Source organism: Pipistrellus hanaki (assembly GCF_964339955.1).
Source record: "Pipistrellus hanaki genome assembly, chromosome: 9".
Taxonomy (NCBI): Eukaryota; Metazoa; Chordata; class Mammalia; order Chiroptera; family Vespertilionidae; genus Pipistrellus; species Pipistrellus hanaki.
The window spans coordinates 43,584,044-43,599,559 of record NC_140511.1 but is presented as its reverse complement, the minus strand read 5'-3'; the positions used below and the strand labels follow the sequence as shown (position 1 = coordinate 43,599,559).

The 15,516-nt window shown below is 45.3% G+C and overlaps 1 protein-coding gene across 2 annotated transcripts in view; it reads right to left on the bottom strand.

Moving 5' to 3' along the window:
* The window catches only part of CLPB (ClpB family mitochondrial disaggregase), a 130,010-nt gene that overhangs the window by 58,488 nt on the left and 56,006 nt on the right, over positions 1 to 15,516 (bottom strand). For both annotated transcript variants that reach the window (XM_084894193.1, XM_084894194.1), the window contains one exon: positions 7,801 to 7,929. In XM_084894193.1, coding sequence (XP_084750319.1) covers positions 7,801 to 7,929 — 129 coding nt within the window. The remainder of the gene's footprint in view (positions 1 to 7,800; positions 7,930 to 15,516) is intronic.

The window sequence follows — 15,516 nt, the reverse complement described above, 5'->3', positions numbered from 1 at the left end:
GGGTTTGATTCTGGTCAAGGGCATGTGTCTTGGTTGCAGGCACATCCTCAGTAGGGGTGTGCAGAAGGCAGCTGATTGATGTTTCTCTCTCATCAATGTTTCTAACTCTCTCTCCCTTTCCCTTCTTCTCTGTAAAAAAAAATCAATATATTAAAAAAAAAGGTACAGGTCTTTCACAAATTGTTTGAGAAACACTGCCTTAAGGCAATCCATTCCCCACTCTCTTCTGCTTCTCCTTTTCCCTGTTTCCTTACATCTTTTGCACTGGTTCCTCCACTCATGCTTATACCTATAATGTTCTCTCACTGTGTGTTTGGGCTGCTTTAGCTCTACCCATTCTGTGGACCACTCACAGACTGCCAGCTTCCTCCACCCCCAAGAAACTGATAACTCTCAAATTTTCATGTCTAATTTAAGAGTCCCTTCTTTTCTGGGCTTCAGACCCATTTATACAACTGCCCGCTACACATCTCTACATGAGTGTGCAAGAAGTTCCTGGATTAGACAATGGCTATTTACTTTTATATTTACTTTAAAAAATATGTTTTTATTGATTTCAGAGAGGAGGGGAGAAGGAGAGATAGAAACATTGATGAGAGAGAATCATAAATGGACTGCCTCTTCCATGCTCCCCACTGGGGATATAGCCCACAAGCTGGGCTTGTGCCCTGACTGGGAATTGAACTCTGACCTCCTGATTGATGGGATGACGCTAAACTACTGAGCCACACTAGCCAGGTGGTCAATAGTTATTTATTAATCACCTGCTACATACCAGCTGTGAATTCTGTTCTAGAAGCTGTTAATACAGCAGTAAAACCCTAGCTGGTTTGACTCAATGGATAGAGCATCAGCCTGTGTGTGGACTGAAGGGTCCTGGGTTCGATTTCGATCAAGGGCACATGCCTGGGTTGCGAGTTTGATCCGCAAAAGGGAGCGTGCAAGAGACAGCCAATCAATGATTCTCTTTCATTATGAATGTTTCTATTTCTCTTCTTCTCTTTTCTTTTCTCTGAAATCAATAAAAATATATAAAAGAAAACAAAAAATATAGCAATAAAATAGAGACAAGGTTTCTGTGATCACAGGCTTACATCCTAGTAGGGGAGAGATAGATGATAAACACGTAAACAAATAAACATGATAATTTTAGGGACTGAACAGTACCATGAAGAAGATAAATAGGGTAACATGATATAAATTTGACTGGGGGAGGTACTTTTATTAGGGTGGTCAGGAAAGACCTCACTGAGAAGGGAACATTTGAGTTGAAACCAGAATTCCCAACGGGGAGTGTTCCCATCGACGGGAGAGGTAGGTACAAAGGCCCTCAGATGGGAAGGAGCTCAGTGTGTCTGAGGGACAAGAGAAGGACAGTGTTACTGGAGAATGGAGGACACGGGGAAGAGTGGTTAGAGGTGAGGTTGCAGAGACAGGCAGGATATGGGTTATGAAGAGCTTGGTAGGCTCTTGTAAGGAGTATGGATTTCATTTTAGTTTCATTGGGAAGCCAACAGGAGGTTTTAAGTAGAAGAATGACAGCATTTATGTTTTAAAAAGACCCCTCTGGCTGTTATTTGGAGGATGGATTTAGGGAGACAAGCGTGGAGATGATGAGACTAGCTGTGGTGATCATCCAGGAGAACTGGATCGTCATCCTGAACCGCATGAGAGTTAGGGCAATGGAAATGCCAAGAAGGACATGGGTTCAACATGTACTTTAGAGGTACAACTGACAAGACTTACTAGTACTTGATTGGGAGTATAAGGGAAAAAGAGAATTCACAAATGACTCAAGACTTGTGGGCTGAGAAACTGGGTAGATGATATTATCATTTACCAGTACAGATGTGGAGAAGACTTGGGAGATATCCATTTGGGGGGGGAAGGAGGGGGAACAGAGGTATATTTTGGCCATGTTTACAATGAGACTGAGGAAAGAACAGGAGCTGGGTAAGTGGATTAAGTGGCTAATAATTATTCTTTTTGAAGACTTTTACCATAAAGGGATGCAGAAATGAGGTAGCAGCTGGAAGTGCATATAGATTCAAAGGAAATTTTTAATTTACTTTGTTATTTAAGATGAGTGATATTGAGGCATGTTTTATGCTGAAGGGAATGAGCCAGCAAAGGGGAGAGAATAGATAATGAGGAGAGATGGGGGCTAACTGGAGGAGCAAAGTCCTTGAGAAGCCAGAGGAAATAGGAGCTCAAGCCCAAATGCAGAGTTGGTCTTAGGAACTTTCTCCACTGTGGAGGAGGAAGGCAGAATACAGACGTCTAAATGCAGGTAGGCAGGTGGAGGTGATGGTGGGAAGGTGAGGTCATTCCCTTCTGAGTGCAATCTTTTTCTCTATGAAGTATGAGGCGATATTAGCTTGGGAGTTGGGAAAGGAGATCTGAGGAGAGAGAAGGTATTAAAAAACTGTCTTGGTCCAGAATAAGAGAGTGATCTTACTCAAAAAGTGTAGTGCTGTGGTTGGCAGTGCTGAGACTCATGGACATAAATGCAAAGTGAGCTTAGTAAAAAAGAAAATGAGTTTAACTAGGGTAAGCATTTCATCAGGTGGGTACAAAGGAAAGACAAAGAAGCAAGGGAGTACTTAGAATGCTAGACCATGGAATCTAAAAGAGGGAGGGAGCCGAAACCGGTTTGGCTCAGTGGTAGAGCTTCAGTCTGGGGACTGAAAGGTCCCAGGTTCGATTCTGGTCAGGGCATGTACGTTGGTTGCAGGCACATTCCCATCCCCAGTAGGGGGTGTGCAGGAGGCAGCTGGTCGATGTTTCTCTCTCATCGATGTTTTTTTTTTTTAAAAAAAAAGAAAAAAAGAAAAAGAAACAGAACATTACAGCACCTTAGAAACCCTTCCAAGACACTACTGTGACTTCTTACACCACTGTTAGTTTTGTCTATTTTGGACTTTACATTTAGGGGTAGTCAGGTTTCCATGTCTAGCTTGTGTCCAGAACATCAGGTTTGTGAGATTCCTCCATGCTGTATAGAGCAAGAGTTTGTTTGTTCTCTCATTCACCCAATTTTTATTTCATGTATGAACATTCCATAATTTATTATCTATTCAAATTCTGATCAATAATTTTGAGACTTCTAAGCCTTCCTTAATCTTAATGGCTCCCACTGTAGGATTAAGTCCAATTTCCTTTGCTGAGCTTGTTATAGACCTTCATTATTGGCTCTTGCTTTCCATTCTTGCTTTCTGACCCTTCTAACCTAGCTCTTCTGAACTGACTGTAATGTGCTGAATAAAGTACGCTGCTTCATACTCCATACCTCTGAGCATGCTCTTCCCTTTGCCTTTCTCCCTCATGCTGCCTCTCTGCCTTTCTACCTATTGGTAAACTCACATTCTTTAGATCCTAGTGCAAATACCATCTCCTACCTGCTCTCCCCAGAGACTTAAAAGGGATTTCTTTGTGATCCCTCAGTACTTTCTATACATCTCCATTAACACACCACATAGCAATTCTTTGTTAAAGTGCCTGATTTCCTCACTGAACTATGAGTTCCTTAAGGGCAAAGACCATGTCTGGATAATCCTTATTTCCCTGGTGCCTAGGGTGGGGCCTAGGACAGGAAAGATGGTCAGTAAGTATTTGAAAAATGAATGAAACGGCTTGCCCAGGGGCTATAAAGGATGCTGGAGCTGGAAGGCGTTCTTGGAATCAGCCACTCCAACTTCTCTATTTGACTGATGAAGAGAAAGGATTTTCCAAAAGGAAAAAAGATTTATTGGTGGCAAAGTAAGATCTTCGTATTTTCAGCCCAGTGCTCATTCCCCACTTCTGCACCACTGGCAAGAATCAGAGATTGAAGTTTCCACAGAGGACAGCCGGAGGCAAACTGATTCCCTCAACATCTGGCAGTGCAGGCAGATGGACAGACATTGAAGTGGAACAAGAAATGGAACTCTAAGTTTGCAGCTGGACAACAAACAGGCTGATAAAGGAGATGTCAGCACTGGAAGGATCTTTGCCCCAGGCAGGGATGATGGGGAATGTAAGGACTCATTTGATGATGGCCGGTTAACACTGACAATTGAGCCATGTGCAAGGAATGGGGGCAAGGAAGAGCCATGAAAAGTAGGCAGGAAAGAGAATAAGGGAAGCCCTGGGAAAAGTGCTACTAGGTTTTATAAATCTTAAGTGTTTCTGAGGTGATGAGCACTGATAACTGAAAAGGCAGCGTTAATGTGAGAATCTAGCAGCAAAGAGGTGAAGCTCTTAAAAAGCAAGGTACACTGACACTAAGAGCAAGTGGGCTGGGAAGCAAAGATACCACATTTCCAGTGATATCCAAACTCCAGTGGTTACAGATATATGTGTATCCAGACATAGGTGCAGGGCATTGTGGCAAAGGAGATAAAAGTAAAAAAGACAGTCCTGGCCCTCAGTCTACCTCAGTTCAGTAAGTGGGGGGACTAGACTCAAATCCCATGGAACAGGGAAGACTTCCGAAGTGGAATTAGAGCTAGGGACTGACTGGCAGAAGAGGCTTCCTGACAGAGGGAAGCCCTGAAGAGTCAAGAGGCTCTAGATGAGAAGAGAGGGAACATGCAGGTGGTTTAGGTAGGTGGTGGGGAGGGAGGTTGTGGGCAGAAACAGAATTAAGAAGCTTTTAGGTAGGATTACAGGCCTCAAGAAGGAGAAAGGTATCATAGCTGTCAGGGTGACAGTATGATTTTTTTCTTTCTTTTTAGTTAAATATATTTTTATTGATTTCAGAGAGGAAGGGAGAGAGAGAGAGGGATAAAAACATCAATGATGAGAGAGAATCATTGATCAGCTGCCTCCTGCACACCCCTTACTGGGGATTGAGCCTGCAACCTGGGCATGTGCCCTGACTGGAAATTGAACTGTGACCTCCTGGTTCATAGGTTAATGCTCAACCACTGAACCACACCAGTCAGGCCAGTCTGATTTTTTTTTATACAATCACTAGAGGCGCGGTGCATGACGCCCTCTCACAGTTCGGGAGCCCTCAGGGGATGTCCAACTGACGGCTTAGGTCAGTTCCCCACGGTAGGCAGACATCCTTAGCGCTGCCGTGGAGGCAGGAGAGGCTCCCACCACCGCAACTGCGTTAGCAAACCAACCCAGAGCAGCTCAGCGCTGCTGGCTGAATGGCACTCCCCATGTGGGAGAGCACTGACCACCAGGGGGCAGCTCCTGCATTGAGCGTTTGCCTCCGGGTGGTCAGTCCATGTCATAGCGACTGGTTGTTCAGCCGTTTGGTCAATTTGCATATTAGCCTTTTATTATATAGGATGGAGCATGGAGCAGAGGCTTTTACAGTTGTTATCTCTAACCCTCATGCTATCACTATCATACTTCTCAGGTGTTATCTTACAGACAAGAAAACTGAGGCTTAGAGAGTTAAGGCAACACAAGGCAATACCAGTAGTAGGGTGGGAGAGCTGTGATTCAAACCCAGGTTGGCCTGACTCTGAAGACATCCTTTCTATTACTCTACCTGGCCTCCAAAGGGGTCAATGAGCTTCCCACATTATCACACTGCTGACTGGACCTCCTCCCAGCTCTCTCATGAGTACTGCTAAGTCAAGAAAAGCTGTCCCTCCAGCTCTAACTCTCTAAGATCCGGGGACCCTAAATCCCTGTGGACTAAGCAATTTCAAGGACAAGGGTTCTGGGTAGACTTGGTAAACACAGGCTGGCCCCTTGATCTCACAGAGAGCACTTCCCTCTCATTTGCTGCAGCAAAGCCAGTGGCAAATATAGGTTAAGAAAAGTGGATGGTCAGGAAGGAAGCTCTCCTGCTTTCCCTGAAACCCTTGGAGAAGGTCAACTGAGGTCAGAAGACTTTGAAAATGTTACTGGCAACAGCCGTACGACGAGGGGGTAGAATCCTACCTCTCGGTTGGCTGGTCACACACACAGGCTAACCAAGAGAGGTCAAGGGGGGAGGGAGGTCATACGTTGGCAGGCCTGTAGCCCTGAGTGACGGCCACTTGTTCAGATCAGGAAGGGAGAAATAAGTGGGTTAATGGTTTTGGCCCTTGAGGCTGGGAGTCTAGGGCAGGGGGTGTAAATGGAAGCTGGGTAAAAAGGCAGGTGGGCAAACTGTAAAAGTGGGGGCAACAGGCATCTGTTCCAAGTCAACAGGCAGGAACCATGCCCCTGAAATGATTCAAAGGGCCAGCCTTGGCCTGGGGGGAAGGAGGGACACTTCATAAAAGGCCCATGCCTCTTCATTTCAAAGGTGTTCGATCTGGAAAGCTGGAGAGAGGGTCTCTTTTTAGAGTGAATCCCTGTCTGTTTGGGGGCTGAAGGGAAGCAGGATATGTAAGCCACTGGACAATGGCTGGGGATATTGATTATTTTAAAGCATGGCAGAGAGAAGCCCCACGGTGAATGCTCCAATTCTTAGCTAGAAATGTCTCGCCAGAGAGCTTTCCAAAGGACAAAGTGAGTAGCATCCTGCTTGGGGATGTTTTCTAAGTCTGCTTCTGAGAGCATTAAGTTTTTGCTCCAAAAGCTTCAATCATCCTAAGCACTGTTACCACAATGTATATGCCCCAGACCAAGGCACATCCTGGGGCAGGTTTCTTGTAGGCTGGGGTTTGGGCCATGCCTGGGTATTAAGCCAGCGTGGTTGGATTTGGGGGTGCTGGGCCAGCAGGGCAAAGTCTCTGGGATGAAAAGAACTGTCTCTGAAGACTGAATTTTGAAAAAGTGATTGGGCTGAAGAGGCATAAGTTACAGAGAAGACAATAACAGCTTATTTAAAAATATTTCAAGCAGTCAAAGAAGAAATGAACTAAATGAATACCTAAGATGGAATGGGCTTCTAGGGAAAAAATAGAGTTCCCTCAGTCCTTGACAAAATCCAAGGAAATGCCAGCCAGCCAACTATTGGAAAGGTTGTGCCAGGAGGAGAGTGGGTAGCCCCGATGACCTCTGAGGACCCTTGCAGCCCGTAAGTTCTATAAAGAATAATCCCTGACAAGCAGGCCCTTAGGTGGGTGTCTAGCCCCAAAGATGGTCTCTAGCCCCACAAAGTGGCACTGAAGGCAGTCATGTGCCATACTCAGGGGCCTGGGCACCACACATCCTGGCAAGATGCATTGCTCCCTATTATGAAAAGAGACTTTAGTGGGATAAAAGAAAGTAGTATGAAAAGTGCCTGCTTGGGTGGAAGATAACTCTGCACCAGACTTGGACAGGAGCAGACCAGCCTGAATCTGTCCCTCAGTATAAATCATGTTCTCTCAAGGGAGGGTATTCAATGACTCAGCAAATAGTTATTGAGTGCTGGCTGTGTGTTGGGTACTGCGCTAGGTGCTGGGAAAGAGCTTGCTGACTTCAGGGAGCACAGAGTCAAATTAGGGAGAAGACTACTGAAAACATAAGAACAATGTCAGATTGTGACAAGTATGAGTTTAGACTTGGGTGGGGGTGGAATCAAAGAGGATGTCTTTGAGACCTGGGTTAATATGGATGTGAAGGTCCTTCCCTTCGTTCTACTAGCCCTGCACTAGAGGTCACAGTGGAGAAGAAAGGACACTTAGGGATTGCAACAAACAAGACTCTTAGAGCACGTGCAGACAGGTGGTCTGGTACAGAACACAGGTAGGTAAAGATGTTCCACCCATACGAGGTCAAATCACATGTGCACACTGTCCCTCTCATTAAGTACCGCCACCCTCAAAGCAGTTCCAGCCCTGGGAGGGTAACAGGGCTATGGGGGAGCATGGCATATCCAGAGTGAGAGGTTGTCAAGTTTCTCTCTCTGCCAACCCCCACCCCATTCATCTATGCTCTTACCTCCATCCAGCAGCCCCTTGACTGTGCGGTAGTCGTCGGCAAGGACAGCATAGTGCAGGGCTGTGCAGCCCTTGAAGCTGGCGCGGTTGTTCAGCCGGTTGTTGAAGTCATCCTCTCGGGTGACCAGGACTGGGGGGGATAGTAACACAAACCCTTCAATTAGCACCAAATGCTCTGAACCACCAATTTTACCATCTTTCTCTTGGCATTTTAATTTACTCACTCACCCATTTACCTACTTGCTAAGCATACAATGATACCTACTATGTGCGTGGCAATCTGCACCAGGCAGGAGAAGGTAAAGCAGAGGTCAGTTAGTTCCACAAACACTTACTGACATCTATTATGTAGTAGGATTCATTTGGGGACACAGAATGAATCAGACATGGTCTCTGACCTAATCTGAAGGAGACAGAGAACAAATACATGTTTATCATATTATTTGAGACCTAAACTATGTTAGAAGTATATCAGGATGATATAGAAAGCCAGAGGGGAAATTAGCTTAATTTGGGAATGAAGAGAGGATCTCAGATGTCCAGAATCTTGAGGGGTGAAGAGGAGCCACCCAGGTGAAGAAAAAAGGCTGGAGTAAGAGAGGGGACCAGTGGGGCAGGAGACAGAGGCTGTTCTTTGCAGAACAGTAACACATCCCTCTGCTCTGAAGATGTTTACAGCCTAGTGAGTGTTGGATATTATTTTGTGATGACCTTTTATAATTTATAAAAGCTATTAAGACTTTGAAACTACAAAAAAATACAAAGAAGGGATCAATATCTCTGCAACTTGAAAAACTGCACTTAATATTTTGGTATATATCCATATATCCATGTATGCATATAGATCCTATAGAATAGGGATTTACTACATTGCAATTTTGTAATATGCTTTTTTACCCTTAATAAATGCACTGTGAACATGTTTTTAAAGGTAAGATTAAAAAGCATTTCATGTGATCAAACTACCAAAAATCCTAGGCTCACTCTAGTGCTAGTATTCATGACTCTCCCTCTCCAATTTCATATTAAATAACTTAAAACCAGTTCTGTCACTCTTTGTGAGAGGACCCTATGAGTTGGGTGATCACACACATCTAGGACAAACCTGGTTTATGCCTGTTGTCCTGGACAGTCCCAGCCTGGACAATAAATTGGAAGGTTACCCCACCTCTGAGGTCCTCCCTTGGGACCTGAGACCCCCCATAACAACTATGATACTTAAGTGATGGGGTTTCTTTCTGTCCCAATTATCAGAGTAACTGTTATGTTCCCTCCGGAACTGAGTTCAGTGGGAGTGGAATTTGGGTCCTACCTACCTGAACCCGCTTCTCTAGCCCAGAGCACAGGGCCGGCAAGGAGTAGGCTCCTCTCACCCCCACTGGGAAAGGGGGTGTAATTCAACCAAGAGGTAACCTTGTCTACATAGTTAAAAGCATCAGTTCCTAAACCATTCTTTTCCAAGTAAGTGGTATTAGAATAGTGTCCATGCATTTTCCCCTCCCTTCCTATTTAAAGTTCAAAAAGCCATAGACTGTAATGCCTTCTCCTAATATTAACAGATCTCATTTGCTGACCTTTTCTACTCTGTGCCTGGCATGGCAGCTTCACACCATCTATTTAATTCTCATAACTACCTTAAATAGTGGGTATTATCATTCTCATTTTATAGATGAGGAAACTGAAACATAGAGGTCACACAGCTAGTACATGGGTGAGCAAAAATAGGCCTAAAGTTATAATACAAATAAAAAATATAATAATCTTATCTAATAAAAGAATAATATGCAAATTAACCACTACTCCACTATACCCACCAGCCAATCAGAGCGAGTATGCAAATCAACCCCAACCAAGATGGCTGCAGCCACAGAGAGCAGTTGAGAGAGGCTTGGGTTTCCCAGGCAAGGAAGCCAAGCTTTCCACACACCCTGGCTGGCCTAGGCCTTCACTCAAGGATACAAAGTTTCAATTATAGAAGGTACATAAGTCCCAATAGAAATAGTTGCCAGCCACATAGGGAGCAGGAGGCTTGGCTTGGCTCCAGGCTACAAAGTTTCAATTGTAGAAGATACACAAACCCCAGATACCAGGGCCTCCCCTTGGGTTGCCAGGGGGCATGGCCGGCTGCAAACTACCACAGGCCCCTTGCCCAGGCCACCCCACACCACAAGGGAACCCCCATCCTGATCCAGGACACCCTTCAGGGCAAACCAGCTGGCCCCCACCCATGCACCAGGCCTCTATCCTATCCAATAAAAGAGTAATATGCAGATTGACCATCACTCCAACACACAATAGCTGCCCCCATTTGGTCAAAGATCCTGCCCCATGTGGACCCAAGATGGCCACCACAAGATGGCCAGCAGGGGAGGGCAGTTGCAAGGCATCAGGCCTGCAAGGGAGGGCAGTTGAGAGGGACCAGGCCTGCAAGGGAGGGCAGTTGGGGGCGATCAACCCTGTAGGGGAGGGCAGTTAGTGGTGGCCAGGCCGACAGAGGAGGGAAGGTGGGGGCAAACAGGCTGGCAGGAGAGCAGTTAGACATCAATCAGGCTGGCAGGGGAGTGGTTAGGGGGTGATCAGGCTGGCAGGCAGAAGCGTTAGGAGCAATCAGGAAGACAGGCAGGTGAGCAGTTGGGAGCCAGCAGTCCTGGATTGTGAGAGGGATACCAGATTGGAGAGGGTGCACGCTGGGCTGAGGCACCCCCCACCCCCCATGCATGAATTTCGTGCATCGTGCCTCTAATTAATAAATAACAGTACAAAAATAAAATCTGTGTTTTGCGTACTTGCAATTATAAACCTTCTTTTGCCTATCCTTGTATGTAGTTGAGTGATGATTAGAACCCAGGTCTAATCTGAGTCTTCTTTCTTTCTCTCCTTCATATCATGCTGTCATTCTAATTTTGCAAATGAGCAAATTAGATCCCTCTGTGACTCAGAGCCTAGATGTCTGGTCCCAACCTTGACTCTTTTTTAAAAAAATATATTTTTATTGGTTTTTCACAGAGAGGAAGGCAGAGGGATAGAGAGCCAGAAACATCGATGAGAGATACATCGATCCGCTGCCTCCTGCCCACCCCCCACCGGGGATGTGCCCACAACCAATGTACATGCCCTTGACCGGAATCAAACCTGGGACCTTTCAGTCTGCAGACAACGCTCTATCCACTGAGCCAAACCGGTTTCGGCCCAGCCTTGACTCTTTTTGTTTTGTTTTTTAAATATATTTTATTGATTTTTTACAGAGAGGAAGGAAACAGGATAGAGTTAGGAACATTGATGAGAGAGAAACATTGATAAGCTGCCTCCTGCACATCCTTACTGGGGATGTGCCTGCAACCAAGGTATGTGCCCTTGACCAGAATTGAACCTGGGACCCTTTAGTCCACAAGCCAAAGTGCTATCCACTGAGCCAAACTGGTTAGGGCTAGCCTTGACTCTTATTCTCCCTCCTTTTCTGCTCAGGTGAAGGTGCACTATGCTTCCTGTAGAACTTGCCTTAAGGGGAAACTGCCTGAAGTCTGTAGCTAGCTTAGGTGGGAGTATTTCAAATGTTTGGCCAAAATGAAGTTGGGGGAGTATGTAGCTGAGAATAGACCACACTTTCTTGTGGCCTATGGAATCAATAGTGAATCAGCAATTCTGCACCAGGCAGAGGATAGCCTCCTCCCCTCCACACCTGGAGTGTTATCTAACCTTCCCTGGGGTAGAGAGAACAGGAGGAAGGCCTCTGAGTAGCTAACACACAAGTCCCATATGCATTTTTCCCATAAGAGATCCTTTTAGAGACCTAACTCAGAGATTACCAACTCTTAGTGGCAAACAGTCTTATCAAATAATGGTAAATCATCTTGTTTCCAGCTCACTGTAGATTAGGAGAAGAAAACAATAAGGCTGAAGAGGAGGCTTCATAATCAAGCCTGATTACAATCAAGTGCGGACCAGGCAGGGAGAGAAAAGAGCAGCACAATAAAAAGCTAAAAAGGAATCCACAGAATACTGCACCTCAAAAACCCCTAAGGGCACCACTGAATTGCCCATTGGACATTAACTGCTGGATACAATAATGAACCTGAAGAAAAGTGATAGTTGGCTCAAGAAAGCAGGAAGGGTGTAAACCATCTTACAAAAAACACACACCATTCATTCAACAAACAACACTTAATGAGCACCAATGCATGGTGGTACCTGCTGGAGATATACTAATGATTAAAAGAGTCTAATGCAAGAATCATACCATTGAACAAATTATATAATATGTTTCCTAAGTGCAATTATAGAGCCATACCCAGGGTGCTTACCATAAAAAGCAGAGAAATTTAGGAAACACAGCTGGATTATTCAATTCATAGACAAATGTCATCAAAGTGCTCATATCATAGCCTGACTATTAAGAAATCATAGGAGGATCCCTGCTCACCTCTGAGGTCTCATTTCTCATCATCTCTTTCTAATGCCTTTTCCCCCCTCTGAGCTTTTGCAATTGCCATTCCACTGCCTGGAACATCTTCCCCTTTTCCATGCCTTCAGTTGGCTAACTCCAATTCATTTTTAGGCCTCTGATTAGAAATCAGTTCTTCTGGCGATTCTTTCCAAGTTTGAGGTAGTTACTGCTCCTAAGAGTTATCCAGAACCTTAGACATTTTCTGATTAAGTATTTATTACATTCTATTGCAATCATCTGTTCTCTTGACTATGTTCTCCACTAGGCAAAAAGCTCAGGAAAACAGAAGTGTGACCATCTTCACAGTTGTGTTCCCAGTGCCCATTACGGTATCTGCTCATAAATACATGTTTGATAAATATTGGTTGATCTAGCAAATACTATCTAATAAAAGAGTAATATGCAAATTGACCATCACACCAAGATACAAGATGGTCGCCCCCATGTGGCCAAAAATGGCTGTCCCATGTGGACACAAGATGGCCACCACAAGATGGCTGGCAGGGGAGGGCAGTTGTGGGCAGTTATGGGTGACCATGCTGGCAGAGGAGAGCAGTGGGGGAGAACAGGCCAGCAAGGGAGGACAGTTGGGGGAGACCCAGGCCTTCAGGGGAGGGCAGTTGTGGGCGATCAGGCCAGCAGGGAGGGCAGTTAGGGGTTACCGGGCCAGCAGAGGAGGGCAGTTGGGGGAGGGGTGGGCCAGCAGGGGAGGGCAGTTATGGGCAATTGGGCCAGCAGTGGAGCATTTAGGTGTCAATCAGGTTGGCAGTGGAGTGGAGAGGGGGTGATTACGCTGGCAGGCGAGTGGTTGGGAGCCAGCAGTTTTGGATTGTGAGAGGGATGTTTGACTGCCCGTTTAGGCCTGATCCTGGTGGGATCGAGCCTAAATGGGTGGTCAGACATACCTCAAGAGGTCCCAGATTGGAGAGAGTGCAGGCTGGGCTAAGGGACCCCGCCTCCCCTTGGATGAATTTCGTGTACCAGGCCTCTAGTAAATACATAATTCATAAACAAGTTTTAATATTACCTTGTTTTGGGGATGATAATAATGCCAGCCAACAAGTATTTAGTGGAGGCACTAGTGTGTGGCTGTTAAACAGGTGAGCTCTGGACCCAGACCACCTATGTTTGGATCGCAGTTCTGAATTTGCTGACTGTAATATTGGGTAACTACCTACCCTCTCTGTGCCAAGTTTCTTTATCTGTAAATGGAGATGATAACAGTACCCTCTCAGGGAAAGTTAAGGATTAAACAAGACACTATGAGTAAAGGGGTTTGGAGCAGTCCCTGGCATACAGTACCTCTCAGTAAATGTCAGCTATTATCCTTATTGTCTAGTCTTGTGCTTCCTAAGTGTATTCTCTCTGTGAAAGAGGTCCATTTGGGGAATCCTGCATACCCCATTCCCCTCAGAAAGGCACAGTTCTTAGTTAAGAACCATCTGTTTAATTTGGTGTCACTCGGCAGTTCCTGGTTTGACAGCCTCTCTCCACCTAACCCTTATTAAAACCCTGCAGTGCTAACGTTCCACAGAAAACTCTTTGGAGCTAATACATTAAAACCTGTAAAATATTTTCACTTATTTATTTCAGGATAATCTGTGAGGTGTAAGTTCACTCTCCCTGTTTTACAAGTGAGGAACTGAAGCTGAGAAGGGAGCCACAACCAGCTGGTGGCTGAGCAAGGCCCACTCCATGCTCTTATCAACAATAATCTCTCTCCCCCAATTCGTCCCACATCATCTTGCTGAAGTCCCCAGCTCATTAGATTTCATTCTTTTCTTTCAAAGGTGTGAAGTTGTGGGGAGAATAGGTACAACACACACCTTCACACACTTACCCCTTCACTGAAGAAAAGTATGCAAATCCACGGAAGCTAAAGTGACTCATTCAAGATTGGCTCACCAGCTGGCCAAAAGGTGGTATTTTGCGGCCCCATGTTTACAGGTGGTCCTCAGCTAGTGAACCATGCCCTTCCCAACAAAGCATCTACTAGCTTGTCTTTATCACTGGGAAGATGGGCATAGGCTCCTGTTTCCCCTCCAAGCCAGCCATTCCTGTCTCTTCAGTGGAAGTTGCACACTCCCCTTCCACCTCACCCCCCACCCCAAGCCACAGGGAGAGTGACAAAGCATCACGTCTGCTCTCATCTCTGACTTTTTGAAGTTGCAAAGTCTAAGCTTGGGTGCCATGGCAAGTATGTGCCTGAGAGATACTCTGCAGGATTTCCTAGCCTCAGCAGTGCGAAGAGTCAGCAAAAGTGAAAGCAGTACCTGAAACCCTCCCTGCAGCCCTGGCCATTTCTAAGCACTGCTGAAACTGCACTCCCTCCCCCAAAAAGAAACAACCTAAAACCAAAATCAACCAACCAACCAACCAACCAACCAACCAACCCACTACTTCCCATGATGAGAAACTGATTTAAGGTAAAGGAGTCATGGACTCCTGACTCTTAGTTCTGCCATTTAGTTAATCAGCTTAACAATAATCCACAACCTTCGGACCAACTAGTTCTGCCATTTAGGACTCTTAGTTCTGATTCTTAGTTCTTCTATCTGTACAATGGGTATGATGAGCAATAATTTGAGGAACACTAAATATTTAAATATTATGAGAATCAAATGTGATGATAGGCTTAAAAACATTACCAAAATATTTACTAATGCTGCTTTCTCCCTTGGGTTAGAAACTAGGAACACGGAGATGACTCAGACATGGCTCCTGTCATCACATTGCTAAGTCTATTGGGGGAAATTTTGAAAAAAGGTGTATGAGGCAATATGGGTGGTCTCTAGATAACAAAACCTTTATTACTTACTGTTGCCTTGTGCAGAGGAAAGGCAACCCTAAATACAAGTCCCGTTCCCTCAGCTCAGCCTCTTCCCGCGATTCCCGGGAGCTGTGCAATCTCGGTAGGGAGACACAAGCTCCCAATTGCTCTGAATTCCAGTTCTGGGCCAGACTCTGGGGATCCAGACTCATAGAGGGGGGAAATGGACTGTCTGGCATCATTGATGTTTCTCTCTCCCATCCTCTCTGAAATCAATAAAAAATATATTAAAACAACACTACCACCTGGGTAATTTGTAACAAAACACGGAATCTTGGGCCCCCACTTCAACAATTTAGATTCAGCAGGCAGTGCCTGGGAATATACATTTTAAAAAGCCCATTGTGTTGTTTCCCCAAGAAGACTCTGAGAAACACTGGGGTAGATGATCTCCTGAGGTCTTTCCCACTCTAATGTTCTGTGAAAAACACTAAAAAGATATA